Source organism: Lethenteron reissneri, chromosome 40 (genome assembly GCF_015708825.2).
Source record: "Lethenteron reissneri isolate LAM-NWPU_2019-01 chromosome 40, ASM1570882v1, whole genome shotgun sequence".
Taxonomy (NCBI): Eukaryota; Metazoa; Chordata; class Hyperoartia; order Petromyzontiformes; family Petromyzontidae; genus Lethenteron; species Lethenteron reissneri.
Genome location: NC_083818.1, coordinates 11575375 through 11600173, shown reverse-complemented (window position 1 = coordinate 11600173; position 24799 = coordinate 11575375). Strand labels below are relative to the sequence as shown.

Here is a 24799-nt window from a genome sequence, read left to right as displayed (position 1 = left end):
GCCGCAGACATAGCAAAATGCGTCTGCCGGATGCTTGCAGCCTCTTGATTCCATCTCATAAAATGCAGACATGTATCCACTTAGGCAGCTGGAACTAAACTGAACTGGTGGGCTTAAGGCCCCTGTATTTATATTACTATTTATATTACTGGAAAGTTCTAGAATGTTCTAGAAGTTACTCCAAGTTTACTCAGCACTGAATCTATCTTGCATTCTCATTTTCTGTACTTTTGAGGCATAAGCAATTACAAAATAACACTTGCTCCCCAGGGACACATCTTTGTTGCTGTTACACAATGAATTATGAACGCTGTCTGAGAACACCGTGATTTCAGGGGCAGAGCTAAATGGAAGCAAGGCCCCGAACGCCGACACGTCTTTGCGCAAGGACGCACGCGGCTCGCGTCGAGAGGAGACACACACAGAGAGAGAGAGACACAGAGAGAGAGGGAGAGGAGACACAGAGAGAGGGAGAGGAGACACAGAGAGAGGGAGAGGAGACACAGAGAGAGGGAGAGGAGACACAGAGAGAGAGAGAGGAGACACACAGAGAGAGAGAGGAGACGTTGCCAGGACACGGCCCACACCACGCAGGCGAGTACGGGCCGAGTTGAACGAGGGGAGGACCGGTAACCCAGAGGGGTTCCGCTGACTCGGGGCTGCCCAGATTGAATGCACGCCGGGGTTATTCACTCACTCACTCACTCAACGCAGCCGCCGCCATCGAATGGCAATTGTCATTTCCCCGTGTGTCCCGGCGCTTGCAAATTGACGTTTCAATCGCAGCACGATAGATAAGCCGCCTGCAACGCGCAATATTGCGCATCGAAGGGATTGATTTTGTGGGTACGGAAGCGTTAAAATAGCGACGCCAACGATTTAGCCACGAGGGGCCTTTAGCGATGGTAGAGACGAGACGCTTCCAGGAGGTACCCCCCTGCAGTCGGGACGTCCCGCGGGCAAGGACGGGAATGAATGCCGCTGTCTGGGTTATCGCGGTTGTGACCGTACAGCTCTCTGGGGCGTGTGGGTTGAACGGTTACCCGCGTGTTGTGCGGCTCGATGTCCGACGTTTCGCTCTGGGTGCTCTCTAATGTGCTCTCTAATGGAGAACGATTAACGAACGTTTTTGTTTTGCTTCGTGTGGCAGAAAACTGGAGAACGTGGAGCAATTCCATCTATTGACCACACCTCGCATCTCCGAGGCTGACTGCACCGCCACCCATCCAAGAACTAACCAGGCTAAAGGCTGCTTAGCTTCTGCGAAACGATGATATTTTTTTTGTCTTGATTTAGTCACAGACCAATTTAGAGAGCCAATTCAAAAAGTGGAGTTGATGGAATGCATGAGCGGTACTAAACGTAGCCCAGGAGACCACGCTAATTGAACCTGGCAAGATGAACAATATAGCGCCCGGGCGTAGCCCTGAGGTTAGCTGAGAGAAGTTTTGAAGTCGTCACCCACCGAGCCTCTCCTGCGCCGACGGCTACGGCCACCAAGGAACGAACCCAGGCAACGCTGAGCCGAGTCGTCCCCGCCGTACTCCAATGGCAAGCAGCCCGGCACACTCTTTGAGAGGTGTGCACTCGGAAGACTAATTGAGATTCCTGTAATTGAAATATATAAGCTGTCCGGAGCTTCATTGCTTTCATTTTTGTCTTCTTCCCCCATTTCGCTCTCAGATTTACCGCAAAAGCAATAATAACAACACATTCTGCTAAGTGAAGTCGCTTGTGTTCGCTTTCGATTACGCACGTATGGAATCCGAAATTGGCAACGAATATTTGTTTGAACGATTCGGTAATAGGCCGTGACAAAACGCAGACTGAAACCACGGAGAGCAGCGTGTGGGTTGTGCAAGTGCACGCGTAAGCCAACAGCGTAAAGAGCCAGGGTCTCTACGACCAGAGACTTGTATTGCAGGGATCTGTTTTTTTACAAAATCTGGTTTTTATTTGGCCATGAAGCAACAGGCGTATTGTCAGCACGCAGGTTATAGTCGCATTTGTGATGTTTTTTTTTGTTTTTCTTCCATTAACGGAATTGGTGAACCGCTCCACAACTCAACATGCAGCGTTTTAAAAAAAACCCACGCAAACATTTGTCTTACGGCCACAACAACGCAAGTCGCATCGCGCCTGGAATGCAAACGGCCACTCGGAGGGCTTCGTTCATCGTGCCGCGATTCCGAGCGGGTTTTTATTTTTTATTTTCCCAAGGCCACACGGACCTCGTCGTTAGCCTGACCTCAACCGGTGTGCCAGGCCGCATTAGCGGGGCCTCTGCTGCATGGGTGGGACCCTATTACGGCGGGCACGGCACGTGAATGCATGTATGTAGCTTGACCTTCTTTCGCACCGTACGTAGCCAACCGTGCTAATCGGAGGGGAAGAGCCGGTGGGAACAGCCCCTGTGGCTGACCTGAGCAGATCCCAGATAATGATGTCAACTTGTAATACTGCGCCGTCGCCTCGCACTATTCGCTCGCTCTCGTGGAACGAGAGACAGCGAGGATGACTCGGAGCTGCGAGAAGGAACCTCGGACGAGCGTGAAGGCAGCCGCCACGTGATGATCCGGCGCGAGCCATTGCCCAAGCTGTGCGGTCCTCTATATGTGAAGGTGTTAACCGGAGCACCCGGAGAAACCCACGCGCGCGAGGGGGAAACGCTCTATCCCATACACATTTTTTTCTGGCGAGCCAGGGGTATAGCTCTTCCTCGACGCCCACGGGAAGGGAGTTTCGCAACATTCGTGCTTGCGCTGATCCACCAACTCTCGCTGCAGCTGCCACCGCAGCGCTGAATTACAGGCAGCCATGTGCAGCAGCAGCAGCAGCGTAGCCACCACCAGAGAGTGGGTCCATGCAGGGGGAAGAAATAGATGTAAATTGGCTTTTAAACTGGCACTCCCTGGCACGCACACTGGCAGAGATAATTAATTTCGGAGGGCTCCGGTAACGACCCGCGACTTCTCTTCACGCCACACACTTACGAGTGAGGAAATTACCTGGAACTAAACTGGAACGGCAAAAAAAACCTTATATCGGTCTCGTGACAAATGACTGTGTTTTCTCCGGGTACTCCGATTTCCTCCCATATGAAGACAAGCACTAATTGAATGGAATTGTCCAAATATCACAATTATAATGTAAGGATTCTCCAGAAAAAATACATCTTCAAACTCGGTTTAAATCAAGTGCATGTTTTATTATGATTGTTACTGATGCATCGATAACAGAGTTGTGCTATTTATGATACAAAGTGTGTTATGCGTCTTGTTTTAATGCCATTGTCGGATGTAAATCAGTATGCACACGAATGCGGGCCCTCAGTTATTCACAAGTTGTGTTACCATTCATGGCCTGGTTTATGTGTATCATTCCCAATATTTGGCGGTTCAAGCAAGGACGATGGAAAGGAATGAGCAGCATGGTGAAATAAAGTTCCGAGTTGGCACCGCCGCCTCCAGCCAGTTTCATTTCAGGGTTGTGGGCAGTGCCGGATTTTCTGAGTAGCAAAAGTAGCTACACATGTAGCTACGGGCCTCGTACTTTCAAGGGCCCCGCGCTAAATGCTTTCAAGCTTTCAATTCCGGTTCAGTGATTCTGCACTTGCTCTATTACTATAGTACTATACTGCCTTCAACTTTTATGAACGACTGGGTGTTTAAGGTCAGCGATTTGTCGTATTATCTGGCTATATAGCAAATGGAAAAAATACAATTACTCTACTATGTAAGTAAAAAAATTGTGTTTTAATATTTACGTGTTTATTTTTTATTTAGGGCCCCTTTATAGTATATGCTACAGGCCCCGCACTAGCTGAATCCGGCACTGCGTTGTGGGCAGAATGGAAAGGCAGCCAAATAAGTTAAAGAAGCAATTTGAGCAGCTGGACGCCACTGGGAGCATCATTTAACAAAAACAAGTGATTGAGTAATATCATGGACAGAGCTAAATTAATGGACGGCCGTGACCGTCTTTGAGACGAGACACGGCATACAAGAAATCAACGAATGTTGTTGTATATAAATACGTCTGCATCAGACGTCAATGCCATCAATTCATCGATAGGCAATGATTGATAGACGAACGATTCATGCATTTAATTACACGTGTAAAGAAGAATCAATGTTTTTCAATGATCGCGTGATCGACTGCTGGTGAGATTTGGGTTTTAATTCTAGATTTGAAGCTTTCGTGACTGCAAGAAATCATACTCTTAGGTTGTTTCGGTAAAGTGACGTAGGTAAAAAATAAGTAATAAAAATAAATAATAATAATTAGAAAAAATAATAGAAATAAAATAGTAAATTTACGACGTTTCGGAGGCAACACAAGCTTCCGTCTTCAGGTGGAACCGTCACAGCACGATAGCTGTATCAAGTAAAGAGAAATCACAAGAGACCCGACCTTATATATACTGGTTAAGGGGGGAGGAGCCAGGATGGGCCGCGGGAGAGTAGTTGTTGTGAGATGGTTAGTACGGCTGCTGCTTGTTGGGACGGAGCCTTTGTCATGTAGATGGCAGAAGCAGATAGGCAAGTCAGGACCAAGCAGCCCCTTGCTATGCTGCTGGGTGGGTAAAACCAGTATATATAAGGTCGGGTCTCTTGGGACTTCTCTTTACTTGATACAGCAATTGTGCTGTGACGGTTTTCGCGAGTGGTGGAGGATGCTGTGACAGTTCCGCCTGAAGACGGAAGCTTGTGTTGCCTCCGAAACGTCGTGATTTATTATTTTATTTCTTTTTTTCCCCTTATTATTTATTATTTTTTATTTTCACTATTTATTTTTTACCTACGTGACTTTACCGAAAGAACCTAAGAGTATGAGATGTAGGTTCACCGCACCACCGCAGCCACAAGAGTCGCTACCATTCGCTACAATGTCAACCCTGCCACGATCCTTCCTGCACGTGACTTGAATCCTGAATCTGATTTGCAACTCATAGAATCTCCGCGGGGGAGATGATTAGTTCCACCTGTAATTATCATCATCATCATCATCACCATCATCTCATTTTGTTATGCACGACTGACACAGTAAATTAGCGTATAAAAAATTAGCGTATTATAATTAACGAGGCCGCTGAGGTATGTTATAATACTGCCAGTGCAACTCAACTGCTGGCTATCCATTCCACCTCATTTGTGTTTCAACTCAATGTTAAGAGTCGCTATTTGGCTATTATGAATGCAAATGTGTTATGTATTTTGTTTTGTACAGGGTAGTTAAAGTATTAATAATAAAGGTTTTTGGGTTAGATCGCGTAAGCATAAATGTGTCATAACCCTCGTAACCCTCCACCACTCGCGAAAGCCGACGCATTAAACTAACTAGTTAAAGTACTCATAAAATGTATATTTTTCCATACTTCATTAGTGTATAGATTTAAACATCTTTAAATGAAAACGCAATGCAGGCCGCTGCTGAATAAGAGTCATGCACACTTAGAAAAATTAATTACAGTGTATTTCATGTCACGTGCGATTTTTTTTCTAAATATATCACAATTCGAGCCCATTATCAATCACGTTCATTCTCAGTATACATATATTGACGTTGGTTGGAAAAAAAATCCTTCCGTTATTGTCACGGAGGAACTCGTTCCACACATGAGGCTGGCTGTCCGCTCACGCAAAGCAGCAGCGGCAGCAGGAGCATTTTCCTTATTTCAGAGCCTCCCTTGGAACAAAGTGGCATTTGTGTTCCTTTCCCACAGCCGCCGACATCGATCTCTGAGCTGCAGCGATTCACTTCCACACACGCCAAGGAAAAACACCATCGGCGAGACGTTGTCAGATGAACAGAACGTCGGGGAGAGATGCCACCAGCGGCATCGGCAGCAGCTTGCGTGTCCCACGCAGGCAGAAAGCAGCAGACGCGCGCACGGGGACTGCCCCGCGACTGCTCGCCGCCTCGCAAGCTCGCTTGGTCAATCGCCTGGGGAGGAATGACTCGGAGTGCTGCGTGCGCTGAAAGCCGTCGTACTCGTCACGAATAACAACCACCAGCGACCGCCACTGTCAGCGTGGCCGTGTCACCTCGCCCCCCCCCCCCTTCTTCGAGAGCGCGGAGCACGAAGGCCACACAGCGGGCGGGACGCGAGCAACGTGGCAGCAGCATCGTCATTGGTCGACATTTCAACTTGGGAACAAATTTATGTTTTTTAAAAGATTTTTTTTTTTACTGCGCCGTTTGCATTGTTTCTCATTTGGACGAACGTTTGTCCGCTCTTTATGGTTGGAAATGAAAAAGTTAAATATTATTTGAATATAATTTATACTGGTAGGAACCACCTGGTTCCACCAGCCCACAGGGGATTATTGTGTCCGTCCGTCCGCCGTGCATGCAAAAATGGGAGGGATGGGGCTGGGTGGGGAGGGTGGGGAGAGGCTGGGTTGGGCTGGGTGGGGGGTGGGAGGGGTGGGGCTGGGTGGGGAGGGGCTGGTCACCCCGTGTTGCCCTTATAAAACTCAACGTTTAACCTACTCACGCCGGATTGTGCCCGCCTTCACAGTCGGGCATATTTGCGGAATACACCACGCTGCCGTTGAACCTGGCCATTGACCGAGCAACCCAACGTTCCTACCAGCTCCCTCCGCAGGAATGTGTTATAAGTCGTACAAGAAGACAGACAATAACCGCATGTGTACGCGCAAAATTGGATTGCGCGGGCAGCGTGAGAGTGGGAAGCGAGTTGAAGCAACGAGTGACCGCTCGACTCTCGCACAGAGGGAGGTCGCTCTTTCTCCTCTGCTGTCCCCATCCCTACTGTGCTGTCGACTGCCTGCCGCTATTCAAGGCCAAGCTTAAACTTTCAAGTAACTAAACTGTTCTACAAATGAAACTAAAAAGTAGTTTTTGTATTTTACCAGGTAAGCCCAACTGAGCTATTTCCATTTTGATTTCAGAAGCTACCTGGCGATCATAAATGATATCCCAACGAAGCGGCTTATCAAGTGGAAATGTACAGCAGCCAAAAAGTCGAAAGGCGCGTTTACAAATGTGGAGGGAAAACCCGAACGACCCGGAGTAAAATCGACGCGATCACGGGGAGAGAGACACGCCGACTCTCAATATACAGCAGGCGGCAGGGTCGGATTTGAACCCACGACCTCCCGTACGCCAGGCGAGGTAGTTAACATCTCGCCAGGTGAAAAGGAACACACGCCCGTCGCGTCGAGACGCTGCATCAACCCGCATCGGGGAGTGGCGAGAATCATCTCACCCGACGACGACGACTCCTGATGGACGACGCCACTGAGACATCGCTGCTGCGTTGGTTAACGCGGCGTGCCCGCTACGTTCTCTAGACAGATTCAAACAGCACAGCCCCGACACCCATCATAGCCCCTACACCCAGCATAGCCCCTACACCCAGCATAGCCCACACACCCAGCATAGCCCCTACACCCAGCATAGCCCCTACACCCAGCATAGCTTCCATTACAAATAATCGTGACCCCCCCCACCGCCACCGAAGTAATCTTGGCAGATGAAATAAACTTAATTTGATATCCACAGATTCAGACGAGAGGGGCCAATTCAGGATAAGTGTTTTGTCTACGTATTTATTTCACTCGATCTCTGGGACAAATACAATCGCATCAGCGGTAGCGTCACACAGGGCACGATATGCAAGGGTACATGACCACCATAAACTGGTAACATATCTCTCACTACTGAATAAGTTATGGCAATGTAAAGGCTTTTTTTGGTCGGGGAATTTTCAGTGAGCAAGCCAAAGTAAAATATCTATTAATTAAAATACGTTTTTGTATTCATTATAATAATGTATACTATGGATAATATAATTATTTGAGTCATTCGATATACGTTTGCTTAATCATGAATACCTTCATAAATACATCATCGTAAAGCAATGCCCGATAAACTTGAATACATTAGGTTATCAGAACACTTTAAACACGAGTGCATGTGTTTGTCGCCGAAACTGCAAATCAACCATCAACAACCGTGTCAACGTCTCGCCTTTTCGTGGCGGTCACGGCACGCGTTATCTTTATAATTGCGACACAGCTTTGGAATAAATACAATGTGTGTGTTGCGCCGTCAACAGAACTCCTCCAACACTCTCCCGTCGCGAGACAACTCTGAGTGGGCAGTGCCCTTCTGGACTCCAGGCTTGCAAGTGACTGACGTCTCTGTTAGAATATGATTGTTGTTATGACTTTTTTTTACGTATTTCTTTTCCTGGATAGTTGTCGATTGTGTTGGTTTAATTAAAGCTATCCTCACAAACGTGCGGTGCACACACGTTGCGCGAACGTTGGGTTACACGCGACGGTTTAAAACGTCTCGTGGCGTTTGCTCTTCCACATCCTCCGTCGGCGTGACATTTGGCTTTTAATCTTGATTTGAAGCTTTCGTGACTGCAGGAATCCACTCTTTGGTTCTTTCGGTAAAGTCACGTAGTTAGAAAATAAAATAAAACCCTTATTAACAGTTTGCCTTTAGAGGCCGACTTCTTTGCCTGATGACGACCGCTTGTGTTGCGATCGAAACGTCGTGATTTGTTTTATGTTTTTTCTAACTTCGCGATTTTATAGAGTATTTGCCTTTCAACTTTCCCGCTCAACTCTGTCGAAACCCATCATCCAAAGGCCGCACCGCGTGCTTTGTGTGCGCGTGGCGAACGGTCGATGCCCACGTGACGCCCGTCCGCGTGTCAATTCCTCCGCGTTCGCAGCGCGAATGCGTCGACTTGCAGCGAGGCGGACCGCCGTTCGTGTGAGCAGCGATGGAATGGAAACCCCGCGTGGACTTTCTATCGGAGGGGCCAAGAGAACCGCCGTGAGAATTGGGCGCGTGGTGCGATTCGTACAGGCGCGTCTCGATGTGACCGCACCGCGAGATGCTGGCAAGCACGCTTTGAGAGTGTGCGGCATCCTTCAGGTAAATGTTTACAACGGCGAGGGAGTTTTTTCAATATAAAACAATACTGGCTTGTTTCATGACACTAAATAAAAATTTAAACAAATCACGCTACCGTGAATTAAAACTAGATTTGAGTACTTACGCTAAAATCAGCTTTTTTCGCTATTGGTCAACGCCACGCACGTGGTTACGGTAACAGATGTGGGGCGTGCCGGTGACCACGGAATGGATAACAAGGAGAGCTTACTGCAGATCTAGAATTCAGAACCTCTAAACCTCCATGGATAACAAGGAGAGATTATTGCATATCTGGAATTCAGAACTTGTGAACCTCATTGGATGACAAGGAGTTCAGAACCCGTAAACCTCAATGACATGCAAAGGGGGTATTTAAATCCACAATACCAAATGTGCAAATAAAAACGATAAGAATTAAATAACTTTGATTTTCGGAATGTCCGTTTTGGGCTAATTGCACAAACATGTTACTTCCGCTACGGCAAGACGATTGTTACATTCTTGAAATTACAGGCTATGAAGGGCCATTACCAGAAACGTCGCCTATGATATCTTTTTCGTTTTAAGACCACAGCTATTTCTACGCGATCATCATTTTAAGACCATCAAAACGACGATCCATCATCTCGTGACGCGTCCTGCCCACACACGCTTTCTTTTCCTAACAGTCGAGGAGGAGATGGACTGGTGAGATCGACTTGGGGAGGCCTGCATCCAGCAGTGGACTGACCACGGCTGACCATGATGAAGTTGAAGATCTGTCATACTTACCGTTTGCCCAAACCGACGCAACATGTCTGTGCGATAGCCCTTTGATTTATCTGCGCTTCAGTTCGCAAAATAAGTCGTCTCAACTAAAACCTCGTTCACCGTGCCATCCGCAAGTTCCGCCGTGAATTTCTATTCTTCAAATTTTTGGCCACCCCTCATCGGCAGGTTGGCTGGATTGTCCCCCCCCCCCCCACGACATTTGAGCGACACGCGCATTTGAACCGCGGCGGCTGCGAAAATCGCGACCGGGGAGACGCGCGCGCGCAGTGACGGTGAACCATCGCCCGCCCGCGAAGCTGCGAGGGTAACTCCGCAAGACGCCGTGCATCTTCACTCGCACGACCCGGCTGCGCTGCGTGCAAGCGATGGCCGTGGGTGCGCGCCCCCGCGGCTGCCTCCGGGTTACCGCAGGTTGACAACCGACGCACGTCCGTAGCCTGCCCCCATGCAAGTGCCCGGCTCCCCAGTGGCAGCATTGCTGATAGGAAGACGCAGCCCAAACCATGGCTATTTTATTCCGGTAAACCAGGGGTCGGTAATTGCCTGCGGCTCATTAAGGAACTGCTTCGTGACAGCGATTTAGTGACGAACACCGTCTCGCGCTCACCACGTGCACTGCGGCTCTTGAAATACTGCGGCTTTTTTTTTACCGGATTAAAAAAATGGCTCTTGTTGTTATTTTGCTTTGCCGGACCCCTGCTGTAGACGCACACGAGGGCTGCCCGTGTCTCCTGACTGTCACCAAAGTGCATATGAAACTTCGTTAATTGGGAACAAAAATATATTTTTAAGTGATTATTGGAAGAGCTTCTGAATGGGCTGTGTGCACAGCTCCCTCGAAGCGAAGGCCATTCCTGCCACCAGTGTTACCACGTGCGAGACATTGCAGGGCCTCACCTTTGCCTTGAAACTGTCTTCGACCTCCAGTGTGCGCTCATCAACTTAGAGGAGAGAAAGCAAAGAGAAAGGATTTGCCTGTCTACAACCATATCATAATATTTCCAGAAAGCGCTTTCTTCGTCTAAGCAAGATATATCGTGAGCAACGTAGAGTAGTGGGCCCCAATCGCAAACACGTTACTACAGCGTGCTTGCTGTTCTCGTTCATGAAGTTTCAACGTCAGGGCAGCGCGGGGAACACACACACATACACACACACGCGCACTCTGGGGGGTGAACTACAAGGGGAGTGCCGTTTGGCTCTTGCCGATGCGTCGTCTCCCTCTCGTGCAATGACAGGTGAGTGCGTGTGTGAGAGTCTGTGTGTGAGGGTGTGTGTGAACGTCTGTGTGTGTGTCAGAGTCTGTGAGAGTGTGTGTGAGCTGAGCGTCTGTGTGTGAGAATCTGTGAGTGCGTGTGACTGTGTGTGTGAGCGTCTGTGTGTGAGTGCGTGTGAGTGAGAGTCTGTGAGAGTGAGTGTGTGTGTGAGTGTGTGAGTGCGTGTGAGAGTGCGTGAGAGTGCGTGTGTGTGAGAGTCTGTGTGTGTGTGAGCGTCTGTGTGTGAGTGCGTGTAAGAGTCTGTCAGAGTGAGTGTGTGAGTGCGTGTGTGTGTGTGAGGGTCTGTGTGCAGACATTCACACGGGGGTGGATTCTCGCTGGGGTGGAGGGGCGCCAAGATCGGTGGGAGGGGGAACAGCAGTCAGAGACTTCGACAATCCAATCAATGCCAGCAGCTGCCTAAAGTGGTTCTGTTAATTGGCTCACGTATGGTTAATAATTATTCATACACAGCCCACGACGGCCCTCAATATGGTTGCCCAGGACCGAATCTGCCGTCAGACATCGGGGCTGAGGCCGGGGTGCTGCTGGAATGGCCGGCGACCGGAACGAGCGACAGGCGAAGCTTCGCCACGTTGTGCGCGGAAGCAGCAACAACGTCCATGTTGTTGTTGTTGCGCTGCACTGCTATTGCACCTCGCCGACCCCGCACTGACGAGCGCGGTGAATCACGATGCGACGAACCTCCGCGACCCGCGTGGGGCGTGAGAAGGCCATAATCCATCCAGCAGTGGATTGAAAAAGGCCCCGCAGTAACAAAGGGGGGGGGGAGGGGCTGATGGCGGCGGCGGGGGATGATGATCGACTTCACTTAACGACGAAACTAAACGGGACGGAATCTGCGGTTGTCGAGAGATGCTTCACGCTGCTCATGGTCGCCTAAAATCTCGCGCGCACGATGTTCTCACCGAGCTGTCCCCCTCACAGCTGGGCAGCACCTTCGACGCGGCGCGCCACGCGCGAAACGGCACGCGTATGTGACGCGGCACACACGTGACGCGGCACGCAAGTGACGCGGGCCCCTGAAGGCCCGCAGAGGGGGTTGGGTGCCGGTTTCCTTGCGATCCCCCCCACTTCCGCCACCTCGGGTTCATCTCTACGAATGTGGTGTGTGTATTGCGTGCTGTGGTGCGAGTGTGTTGCGTGTGTGCGTGCGAGTGTCGGTTGGTACGTGTGTGTGTGTTCGGAGCCTAACTTTATTTAAAGCACAACAACACAACCACCCAGGTTCCCTGCAGCCTCACAAGGGCACAGCCGGCACGTCGCCACGGCCCCCCTTAAGCGCTGCCCCCTTTCTTGGCGTCGCGCTTGGCTTTGTTCTGCATGTAGCGAGCCTTCCCGTCCTCGAAGCATCGCTTCTCGTCTTCCGTTTGCAGCTGGGGACAAGAGCAGACACGACAACAGCGCTTGCAACCTCGCAACATTCCGCACTCGACATTCTGTGCGCTTCTAAATCGTCTAGATTGAAAACTCATCTCTTCGCATCAGATTTTTGTGTTTATATGTAACGAAGGTTTTTTTGTTAGGTAAGATCACGTCAATGATACATGTGTTGTCAAACCCGCCACAACCAATTACTAAGGTTTGTCACGTAAATAAAACGTGATAATTAGTGACTACTTCAGCACACTGGTGTGTTGGAGAGTAAACCCACAACGTTGACAATTCGAGTACGACGTTGCACTGGTGATTACAACCAGCTTCATCAGGCGACAGCCAGAATTGTGGGAAATTCCTTCTGTTTCAGTTTTTGTGTTTAGTTTGTTGTCCTTCCCCCGCACCTCCGATTAGCACGGTTGGCTACGTACAGTGCGAAGGAAGTTCGTGCATACATACATATAGACATTCTCTCTCTTATATTTAGTTTAAGCAACATCGTAAACTTTTTTAAAAGACCGCGACGCAAGATTCTCGTTTCGCGCTTTTTTTGCCTCCTTGTTATAAATTCTCATGTGCAACCGTAAACGACGATGGGATTTGTAAACTTTTCTAAAGAGTCCTTTTTAACTTTTTATTTAGATTTTGCGAGTGCAAATTTGCATCTCACAATCACTGAGGGATCACAGGCAAGCGGCAAAGGCAGCCAGGCGGTGAGAGCTGTGTGCCAACAATTATCAGGATTTTATATATTTTGGTGCATTCATCATCCTTTAAAACCTCTAGACTTCCAGATAAAAACCTTCACAGGCCGAGGTAAAAAAAAACATAAAAAAAAGAACATTCATGACATTTTAAGAAGCCCGAAGTAAAAAAAAAACCACGGTGTTGACATGTTCCCCGTTATACCGTGGACTCGACAACAACCGTTGTTCCAAAAACCTCCGCCTCCTCTCTCTCCCGACGTAAAAAACTAAATTCGTCAAACACGACAGCAACAAAACGCCGACCCAGACGGAGACATCGCTCTCGAAAGTGAAAGCAGCTCTGGGATTTTAGTGGCGCTTAGCAAAAAACTATTTATTTCCATGTAAGGGGGAGAACGTACGGACGTACATGCGCGTGTCGTGTGAGTCTCTAAATACGATGGCAGCAATGTATAAATATCCGTCTGCGCCGCACGATGTTAACACTACTTTGTTATGGCCCACTTTGGCTAATCCAGTTGGCTCAGCCCGATGACAAGTTGACTTAATAGCACAAGATGAATCACCAACCCACCCACACCCGGCCCCAGCGATATCGCACACCGTCACGATTCGGCATCCCGATTCCATCTTTAATATGTAGGCTTTCGCGAGCAATGCTACGATTCGTAATTCCTTTCTTTCGGGTTAGATCGTTGTGAAGGTGTGTTATGTAATTACACTTACATGAACTGACCCAAAAAAACTGATTACGAATCATCCTGATTCAAATTGAAAATATAATTGTTTTATACATCGATTTTCCAATCTCGTTTGCAGTATTTGTTACTCTTTTACTTAACAAATTGCCCCATTCACTCAGTCGGCCGAATCTGCGTGACAATTTGCTTACACTGTGCAAACCAATGTAATCAATTCTCACATGTCGAATCGGATCCATGCATCGGTGAGTTGCAACCCTGTTTACTGTGGACGTAACAAAGCGTACATTCCCCAATATTGATTCGTAAGCTCATGAGAACACGCATCAAATCACATGCTGCAAGAATCGAAAAACGAATTCATCAATAACACCGCGTTATTGACATAATAGGCGATGTTTCTTACACGGGCACTTATGCATAGCACATAAATTCAAGTGCGCATTTATTTAGCATTCATGAGCTATGAAGAAGGGCTATTGCCCTAGAACGTCACCCATTCGACAGTTTTCTCCTTTTGAGGCCACACTCCAGAGTCTCTTGACGAACGTGGTTAGTTGTCGTTTGCAAGTTGTGCTTGTGCCCCACTGCCAACACAGCAGCATCACTAAATAATTTGCAAGAATCGGATGTTTGCGATTCCTACGTCACCGCGGGATCTCACGGTTCATATCAACGCTGCAGTGGCTGAAGACGCTAGCTCGTTGGTTAAATCAGTGCCACTCTTTGTTTTGTAATCATTCCCCGTTTTCTTACAAATGTTTCTCTCAGTGGCGAGATAGTCGCTCGACCCATGTACATGATGGCACAGTAGCGTATCACACCGTGATGCTGCTACAACGGGCCCCAGGAAACCACACTTCCCTGGAACTATTTCTGAAATACCTTCCGGTTACATTTTCTTGTCCACATTAGGAGTGCTGCGATTCCCTTGCGCTCTGCCAGATATATAAATAGTTCACGTGACCGTGAATCTCTATTTTTTCATTCTTGTAAATCGATTGTTTAAAAACTAATTTATTATAATTGTGTGTATGTATGTATGTGCATGCAATCATCCACACCTCCAATTATCACGGTCGGCAATTTACGGTGCAAACGAAGTTCAACACACATACATCGGCGAGTGGTTTGAAACCACCAACCCAGCACACTGGAAACCCCGGTTAAATCACAGTCGGAACCTGGATTCTATCCAGAATCTCAGCGGCGGCATCTCGGACCCTGCGAGCCAACAGGTCACCTTGACTTGACGAAACTTTTTCAAGGGTACAGACACTCCAGACTGCAGTGTGGAGAGGGGCCTGGGGGGGGGGGGGAATAAAATAGTAGACACGCTGCAAGGACGCTGAACTCCTCAGCGGAAGCCTTAGGGAGTCAAGTGGCAGGAGCCGTTAACGCGAGACAGAGGAGCTGCTGCCAAGAGGTCAGCGCCGTAAATTCAGAGGCTACAAGACTTCTCCATTTTTTTGTCGCCGCGTGCCCGCAACGGCCAACGGGAACCGCTCCGAAAGGTCACGCTTGCCCGACAAGCCGGAAGGAACGTGGCCAGGCATGACCGGGGCGGACATTAGCGAGGGACCGCCAAGTTGCCTTGGAGGGGAGACCTTGGAAGGCTTTGCGGAGCGACTATCGGTCACTTGCTCATCTCCTTCCGGGCAGGCGCGCACGAGTACTTTCTTGCGCGGTCAGCCGAGCGTACAACGTCTGTCGTAACACTTGACGGAGCGATGGTTCGGTCGGTCATGAAAGAACGACGCTGCGATGGCAATTGCACGGCGAAGAGAAGTGACAGTAGCGGAGGTTTTATGCACATGCTTTATGTTTGTTTACTTGTAATAGATCTGTTGGAATAGGCAAGAGTGCCCAAGAGGCAAAAACTTGGTTTTGTTAAGTGGCCAGGCAGAATAAATTAAACCAGGCAGTGGGATTTTATCCAAGACAAACTTCAACGCCCAAAGTACGGGCAGTACCGTTGTGAAAATTCCATGCCTTAGATTATACTTTTGTCTACGGGGCAGGCTCAGACTTCCGAGAACCATTGCCAGTTACCGTCCTCCCGACCACTGAGTTTTCATGCCTTAACGACCTCATCATCATCACCACCATAGGGCCCCTTTCCCCAAGCCCACGCAACATGAAGCTCATCGCCTTCAATTATTTCTAACGAGCATTCCTCACGCGCCCCGCGGCCTCGCCTGGTTGCTCGCAACTCGCGCCCGTCCCGCGGTACGCAGTCTCGGCGTTACGATAAACCCGGATTCAACGGCACGGCGCAGGTATTTTCAAAACGACGGAAACTCAACGAATGCCAAGCGGAGAATAACACCGAGCCGGAAAGAGAGCGGGATGGATTTGGTGTGCAGAGAGGTTCCGGTGCCGGTTTTTCCAACCGCTCTTGATGGGGGGGGGAGGGGGACATCCCACGTTTTGGAAAGTTCGCCAATACACTCGAACCTGGCCCCAGGTGCGAGCGTGGCTAAAGGCACAGCGCTGCAACTGCTCGCTCACACCGCTGCTGGCGGAAGAGGCATCAGCGTGAGGCTCTCTGAAGCCCCTTTCTTTCCACACTGGCCCGGCATCTTGATTAAATGCAGGAGTACCCACACTTTACTCCACCACGAGCGACCTGCCTGCCGACCGCCTAACTACTGGACCAATTATTTATACCGCTAGCTTTACAATGGTGGCGGTGCGGGTGGAGGGGGGGGGAATAAAAAACTGCTGCCGGGAGATTGAATTTAACCGGCGAGCACGACGCTGCAAATTGAGTGTGCTAACCGTTACGGCACGCTGGCACGTACATCAGCGCATAATAGGCCATTAACACACGCGGGCGGAAGAACAGATGCCTGAAAACGGCCTACCAAGCAGATAGCTCTGGGTCTTGACAGTCTCCTGTCGCTGTTCCATTGAACACGGCTAATGCTGCCTTTACTTGCCGAGCGCAATCTGCGAGTGTGCGAGTGTGCGAGTGCGCTGTGTAAACCGCAGTGCCTTGCGCGGAAAGGCTTAGCAGGGTGACCCGAGTCTAAGCCGTTGGTTGGTTCCAGCATTGGGGCCAAGCCGCGCGTGTCTTTGTGTGGGGAGCGGTGGCGCAGTAGTCGGCACACTGATCTGCGTTACCAACCAGGTGACACGAGTTCGCTTTCCTCTCACGGCCAACACCAGTGAAGATTATCTGAACTGTTCCTGGGCCTCCCCTAGGTCGACTCAAGCCTCAAGTGAGCACCCGGGACAGCGTGTAAACATCGCCACTGGGGAAACAAAAGCGTGGTGCTGGCCACCCAACCTCTCATGTACTGTGCCGTCCTTCGTAGGTTTTCGTTAATAGCTTATCTATCTTGCTCCTCTTCGCTCCCTGTGGAGCATAAGGCCGCAACAAGCCCACGCCATGCCGGATGGTCTTTAGCAGCTTTCTCTGCTTCACCCCAAGACAGGCCCCCCATGGTCTTTAGTTGGTGTTGAACGGTGCCGTCGCCAGGTGCTCTCCGGCCTGCCCCGTGGTCTCTTCGCTTGTGGTGTCCACTGTAGGGCAGTGTTCGCTACGGACTCGAGTTCCATTCTCAGCACGTGTCCCAGACACCCGATACTTTACGTATCTTCAATTGGTCTTGATGTACAGGTCCCGGTTTGAAACCTTGTTTGGCCAGAAGATGCGACAGTTGTTGTGGAAGGTGGATATGGAGTTCACGTCTATCTTGGTGGTTCTCAAACTTTCAATATTGTACAGTAACACTGATTTTACAATGCTGTTATATATTAGTACCTTTGTCTTTAAACTGTATTGGCCAGACTTCCGGATGCTTCTCAGTAGGAAGAAGGTGTGTCTAGTCTTGTTAGGCCTGGACTTGATGTCTTTGAGGTGGAATTCTCTTTGCTTATTACAGCGCCAATGTACGTAAAACTCTCAACCTGTTCCATGGGTTTTCCCTTGATTGTTGTATTTGTTGTTGTTGTTGCTGTGTTGATTTTCATTCCTTGGGTCTTTTCTACCTGTGCTTGCAGGCCTAGTTGGTCAGCACACTGGCTCAACAGAGTTGTTCTCTCCTGCACATGGGTGTGTTGAGAAGAGAGCAGAGCGATGTCATCTGCGGAATCAACACAAGATCTTCGAGCACCGACGAGGGGCTCCACTGGCTTCCCATCTCGTGTGGTGGTGCATCTCATAACCCAGCCAATGGCAACCGGGAAGAGAATTGGTAAAAGGATACAATCCTTGGCGTAACCTTGACATGACGAGGAACCAGTCTGATGAGGTAGGTAACAGCACTTGCCCCAGAAGTCTGTTAAGGCTATCGGGGCGATCTTGGTCTTTGTGTGCCAGCGTGCCTTTCATCGCTCGGAGCGTTTCAACTTGGGTGCCAACCGCCCGTCGGGTTATACCGTGGAGCCTCGGCCAAACGAGGCCCTAATTGGGTCACAAACTACAGGGAGCAACGTGGCTACGTTCTGTGGGACACATCGGCTCTTTCGTTCGCTGCACGCACGCACGCAAAGACGCAGAGACGCGACGGTTGGCGTTTGTTGCGCCGCAGTTAACGACTCGGCAATAATTTATCCGCCCGAAAAAAAACAACAAAGTGCGACGTTTCCTTCAGTTTGTTCGACTTCGCCGTCAAATTATCTCTGGCCGTCGAGTACCACAGCAGAGCTAAGCACCGTAAATTCGTCTTTGAATGCGGTAATGATTAAATATGGGTCTATTGTAATGCGATATATAAAAAATAAACCCTCTTGTTAGCAATGCCGACAGTGAATAGAACTGAAGTACTGCGATAAAGATCACTAGTTATGTTACATTTTTTCTTGTCCCTCTCGATTGATCATTTGTCTCCCAAATAGTTGGTGAGAAATTCTTCCAGATATTTTACACTTGAGCTAACCACCAATGCCCCCTTTCCCAACCCCTGCATGTCACGTTCACGTTCATTCATCACTCGGGCGATGGGAATTAAAGATTCCTGGCCGAGCGTTGTCCGTCCCCGACCTGGGGACATTTTTTTTCAAATAAATAAACGGCAACTCCGTAAAAAACTAAAAAATATCTCAATTAGCGGAGGAGGGACCGGCGGTAGAGCAACCACGCTGCCGTAAGCAGACATCGTCCGTCCGCCATCGTCACTCCAAGCGATGGCCCCCACTGCTCCTCACCAGTGAACGTGATGTCACAATCGCGTCCCGATTATTAACACATTTGCACAGAACGTGAGCAAATTGTATCACATTTTTTGTCCGTTCAAACTAAAGCGATATTTTATTTTATATGTGTGGTGGGGGGCCATCCCCCTCCCCCTCTGCTACAAACACACACACAGTCTGGTATTGCTAAAAAGATAAAAAGATTCAATGTGTACCGGTTCAATCGTTCAATAAATAAACAACAGCGGCCTTTGTTGTTCTCATTCTGAGCCATGGCGACATACCGAGGGGCTCAATATAGACTCCACAAGGGAGAGGCAACAACAGCCCACGTGGGTTGTAAGTGTCCATTAGCGGTCACGAGATTGGGGGGGTGGAGGGGGGGGGCGTGGGGGAAAGGGGGGCATGAAGGAAAAAGGGGAGGGGCATGGGGGAAAAGGGGGGTGCGTGGGGGAAAAGGGGGGCGTGGGGGAAAAAGGGGGGGTGTGGGGGAACGGGGGAGGGGGGGGCGTGGGGAAAAAGGAGGGGGGGAGTGGGGGGACAGGGAAGGTGTGCGATTCGCTAATGGAGAATGTGCTGTTGAGTAAACGCTCCGCACGGAGATGCGCGGAGATAAACATCGAGGCAGGGTTGAAGCCAATCACAGCGAGTTTGTAACGGAGGGAGAACATTTTGTCGTAATCAAGGAGATTAAAACAAACGTCGTGGTTAATTAAAATAAGACTTTTGAAACTAAATGCACGAGCACTATGATTCACGATTGAAATGTTGCTTTTTATCACGCAAATTTATTTAGATTAAAAGTAAGCAATCAGACTTTTAACCAGTGGCGGCTCCTGCAAAAATCTCTCAGGGGGGGCAAATGTCTGGATGATTGATAAGGATAAGGTCCACCCATGCAATGGATAAATTAACAGCTTAAGCATGTAAAGGCAACTTCACTTCTTTAATATTAATGAAAAATAAAGTGACTCTTACAATACATCTTGTTTGTTTCTATACTCACTATTAATACAATCCACTCAAGTTTCTTTTATTAAAGATTCCACTAGGTGGCGACAAATTATATTGTTGGATGAAACGTGCTTACGTATGATGACGTAAGCACGTTAGGGCGAGCCCTCCCGGAAGCCATAGAGAATGCATTGCAGCGCCCCCCGGTCGAAAAAAAACATCTTTGAATGTAAGTCTATGGGGCCACTCGGGGCGATTCTCAGCCGGAGTGAAATCGCCCAAAAAGAGGCGGTACTCCACAGAACGTGACATGACGCTGATTGGACTATATCCAGAGGCACAGTGACGGCTAGCGTGACTGTGGTTGAATGACATTGGTGGTGCGTCGCCCAATCGCCCTAATGAAGAAACCGCCCCTGCTTTTAACGTCATCGTCTTCCCACGATATTTGAGCGTGAGAGGGATTTAACAAAGATTACAGAGTCAGCTCGCCGATCACGAGTAACAAAACATCATCCGAGTCAGGAATCGAACCCAGGCCCTTCTTGTTGCGAGGAATGTGTGTCGCCACTGCGCCACCGTTTCCACCCTTGTAAAACTACCTCCTTTGAAGGGGAGTTCTAAGTCACAGCATGCCGTGGAATGCATCACTTTAATCTCGCATTATAATAAACGATGCTGTAAAAATCCCTGTTTGTTGTGAGATCAATACTGACCTTTCGTGACTCGCGAATTTTTTTTATCCAAGTGCCCGACCTCGTGCTGCCCTTGGCACGGCTCTCATGGCAGTGCCCAGAACATTATCGCCCATTCTCCTCCACCCTTCGAAAATCATTCTCACGGCTCATCACCTCCACCACCACCACCATCATCATCACCGCCAGCCATGATCTATCCACGGCTGGCCTCCCCCAATTCTCCGTCGCCTCCCGTCGTTGGTACGGACGCCACGCGGCCCTGTCTCGCTACTGCACGGCGAGCAGAGCGCGTTGCCGCTCCGTCTCCCCAGCGCGTTTCCCTCCTTCGGCTGCCGTTCCCCCGTAGCCAGGCCTCTCCGTCGGCCACCGTCTCTCCTAGCGATGGCGTTGTCCGGCTACGGGCCCCACTACTTGCTGCTCCTCGACAGTGACCGTGATTTCATCATCACAAATTTTGCACGTAACAACATTTTTACTTTCTAATTGAGCTGACATTTCCTCTCATTTTGCCTATTCACTATAACGCGGATATCAGTTGGAAATCTCACAGAGCAGTGTCGGGGGACGACTCTTTCACAGCGCTTCTCTGAAAACAAAACCTTTCAGCGGCCACCTCATCCAGCAGCGGATCGACAAATGGATGTAAATTAATTTTGGTTTCAAGAGGGGGATGGTGTTCGGAGAACCCCTGGCGTGCGCGTGGGAAGGTGCGGTTAGCGTGCTGCGCTACAAACCCGGTGACCCGACTTTGTTTCCCGCTCATGACCAACACCAGTGAAGATGATGTGAACCAGTCTTGGGGCCTCCTGTCGGTCGACTCAATGTAGCTGATGAGACGTGTAAACATCGCCTCTTGGGAGACAACGGGTGTGGTGTTGGGCACCCTCTCCCTCGTCTGCCGTGTCGGCAATCATAGGCGCTACTCGCTAACAGCACTTGTCCCAACAGTCCATTGAGGCTTTACGGGGGATCTTCGTCTTTGGGAAGGTGCGTTGCACGTGCCTTAGCGACACCACCTTTTTATAAACATCCACACGTTAACCTCGCACCAGAATGGTGGTGGGGAGGGGGAAATCAACGAATTCAGCGGTGAGCTTGAGTTTTGCTGAGGTTGATTGTGCTTGGGCACCACTGCAAAAGCTGCAGGGTGATGCAGCTGCATCGCCACCAAATGATTTGATTTCAAACAGATTGGCTACCGGGTGCACACATCGGCCGCGATTTGGACCCGTTTCACAACGGCAACAAAAAAAAAACGGTCAATGTGTGGGAGGGAGAAGAAATAAACCCAAACGGGGAATTTTTTGACTCGATGGAAAATCCTATATCCATATTCGGCTTCCAACATTTCCGAGGCTGCTCTCTCGATCAATGGAAAGAGACACAAAAGCCCCGGGGCTCGAGAGAGCGATAGACTCGCTTCTCACATCTCATCTCCCACGGGGGACGTGTAGCCAGAGTAAAAATAACCCAAACTCGCCGGGTTCTGCACCCTTCAATTGCAATCGCGCTCGATGTGATCATCGCTGCCTCTTCATTTGTAACGCCGCTGCCCCTGCCGCTGCGGCGGCAGAAACAAAAAAAAGGGAATTACGATCATTATCGCGCACCACAGCAATCGGCCAAATTGGTTGCGGTGGGATAAATTGTGGGTGATTGCCGGCTTTTATAGCTCCCCCCTCGAGAGGCTGGGGGTGGGAGTGTGGGGGATGTGGGGGGGGCCCAACGGTAGGAGATCCCTTTTCCTGCAGCGATCGAGTGGCCAGGAGCAGACCTCGCCCTGCGACCGCCCTTCACCTTGACATTTTCGTTTAGAGAACGCAGCTATTCACACCAACGGCGCTAACGCTGCTATTCACACCAAACGGCGCTAACGCAGCAGGACGGCGGCGACGGCGTTCGTATGCCGGATGCACCGGCGAATGAACGCCGTCGTCGTTATTTGTCGAGCGATTGTTCGACCGCCGTTCTGCTTCTGCTGACTCTAGGTTGAGCAATAGTTGATTTTATTCCGCGTAAAATCTATTACGATTTTTTGAGAGGGGGCGTGACCTGACCTGCACAGCGGGCAAAACGTTTAGCGGAGCAATTGGTTGGCTGTGATTGCTCGCTCGTGGCGCCTGTTGACGCACGTCAGAAATTACGATATTTTCCATTGCTGATGTATTCAAATGAATGTTTGTCTGTCATACCACTTGTGGCTCCCACACCAACACACGAGCATCACGACGATTGTGCACACGGTTGCCTTCCTGGGTACACGGCTGCGCTGGTGCGATGACACTGCACCTCGTGCTAGAGCAAGTCACATGCATATTATTAAAAGATGATGAGAATGATGCATGCTACCCACTGCGACGGTACTTGTGCTCCAACACTTAGGGAAATCGGTGGATCACAATGAGATCATAATGCGAGATAGTACATCAAGGATTTAAATTAAATTATTTGGGTCTTTTCGGTAAAGTCACGTAGATAAGTTCAAAGAAAATAACAAAAAACTACGACGTTTCGATCGCAACACAAGTGGTCGTCATCAGGAAAGGCTTTAAGTCAAGATTAACAGCAAGTAAGTTGTGTATTCATACTCATTAAGGACGAGGCCAAATATTCCAGTGTGGATCCCTTCTGATAAGAACTTCTTGAGACTCAATTGCGCTGGCCTGGATGAATATCAAAATGAGGTTGGCTGTACCGAGCCACCGGTGCTAAGACAATTCCAAATTGTAAAGCCTTCCTAAGAATACGTTACGGACCAAGCCACTGTCGCTTTGTTAGATAGATACGTGAGAATAAAAATAACACTGGCGCATGGCCTTAAACAGCTGTTCTTCATAAATATAGCTCCTGTGTTCTATTTTAAAGCGTATCCCTGTCTCACATCAGCTGTGAATGCTGCTGTGTTGGTGTGTGCTCAATGCATGACTGAAAGCATAACAAACACTTGCTGTATATAAATACATTATAAAAACCACATGTTTATCATGCTGGTGGCATGAGTTTGCTTGGGAAATCAGGAGTCCTAAAAATGAATTTTTTTTTTGGTTTGTTAAATGCACTCACGGCCATGACTACATCCAGCCTGTTAAGAAGGACAAGCGGGCTCGGGCAGGATGTGTCGCCACTAAAGGGGACGGGGTGGACGACGGTCAACAACAAACACGGAGCGGACAGCCAAGGAACGGAAGACATCTGAGAGGACGCCTGCCGATGAGATGGAGCGATAAATTCAGTTCATGTGTTGGCGCTGTTGCATCGCGGGCTCGTGAGAGGTGGCGATGGCGGTTTTTTGAAGAGGCCTTCATCCAGCAATGGATTGACCGCGGCCGATGACAAATGGAGTGGGGCTTGCAGGGGGTTATGTGAACCCATCGTATATAACACGGGTGAATAAAAAAACACAACGCTTAAGATAATTAAAATGTCATCTTGTAACCCTGCGCCGCCGTCGCTGCAGTCTACACTCCCCACTCTCGGAGAGAGAGAGTACGACTCAGAGGCGCCGGGATGAACCACAGACGAGCGGGAAAGGTGGCAGCCACGCGGTGAGCCGGCGCCAATAATATAATCACCCACGCTCTACGGTCCTCTACATATTAAGCACGTGGAGAAAACCCACGCGTGAGAGGGGGAAACACTCAATCACATACAGACGCAACAGGTGGAGCCCACACATTTTGGTCATACTGTCTTCTCCTGGCAAGCCAGGGTATGGCAAGCCAGGGTATGGCACCCCCTCGACGCCACGATGACAGGCCACGTGCATAGTCACCGCCACCACCGCCGCCGCCAGTCAGAATCAAGATCAACTGACGATTCCATTCTTGCAAGCGCCGCTCGGTTCGAGTGTTCGCTAACGAAGTCAACCCGGACCACTGTCATCAGACTCCATGACTTTTTTCGAAACCCTCCATTATCGATCTCGTAAAAACGCTCGCCGGGGCATCCTCCCCCCCACCCCACACACATATATATAAGCTGTTAGCCCCCCCACCCCACACATATATATATATAAGCTGTTAGCCCCCCCTCCCCCCCCACCTATATATAAGCTGTTAGCCCCCCCCCTTCCTCTCCCATCGATGGAAGACCCCGCTCAGGGTGAGCACCGAGCATTCCTCTTCCCACCATTTAGACAACGGCCAGTCGCAGAAAATCCCCCCAAACTCCCCCCCCCCCCCACTCCCCAGGCACCATCGACGCGTTGTACCGGGGCTTGCGTGCAAAAAAAGGCGGATGAATAAAAAAAT

The 24799-nt window shown here is 49.5% G+C and overlaps 1 protein-coding gene across 4 annotated transcripts in view; it reads right to left on the bottom strand.

The window, feature by feature from the left end:
• Nucleotides 1-7550: 7550 nt before the first annotated feature.
• The window catches only part of ACOT7 (acyl-CoA thioesterase 7), an 89588-nt gene continuing 72339 nt past the window's right edge, over nt 7551-24799 (bottom strand). For all 4 annotated transcript variants that reach the window (XM_061568199.1, XM_061568198.1, XM_061568200.1 and 1 more), the window contains one exon: nt 7551-12346. In XM_061568199.1, coding sequence (XP_061424183.1) covers nt 12248-12346 — 99 coding nt within the window. In that variant the 3' untranslated portion in view covers nt 7551-12247. The remainder of the gene's footprint in view (nt 12347-24799) is intronic.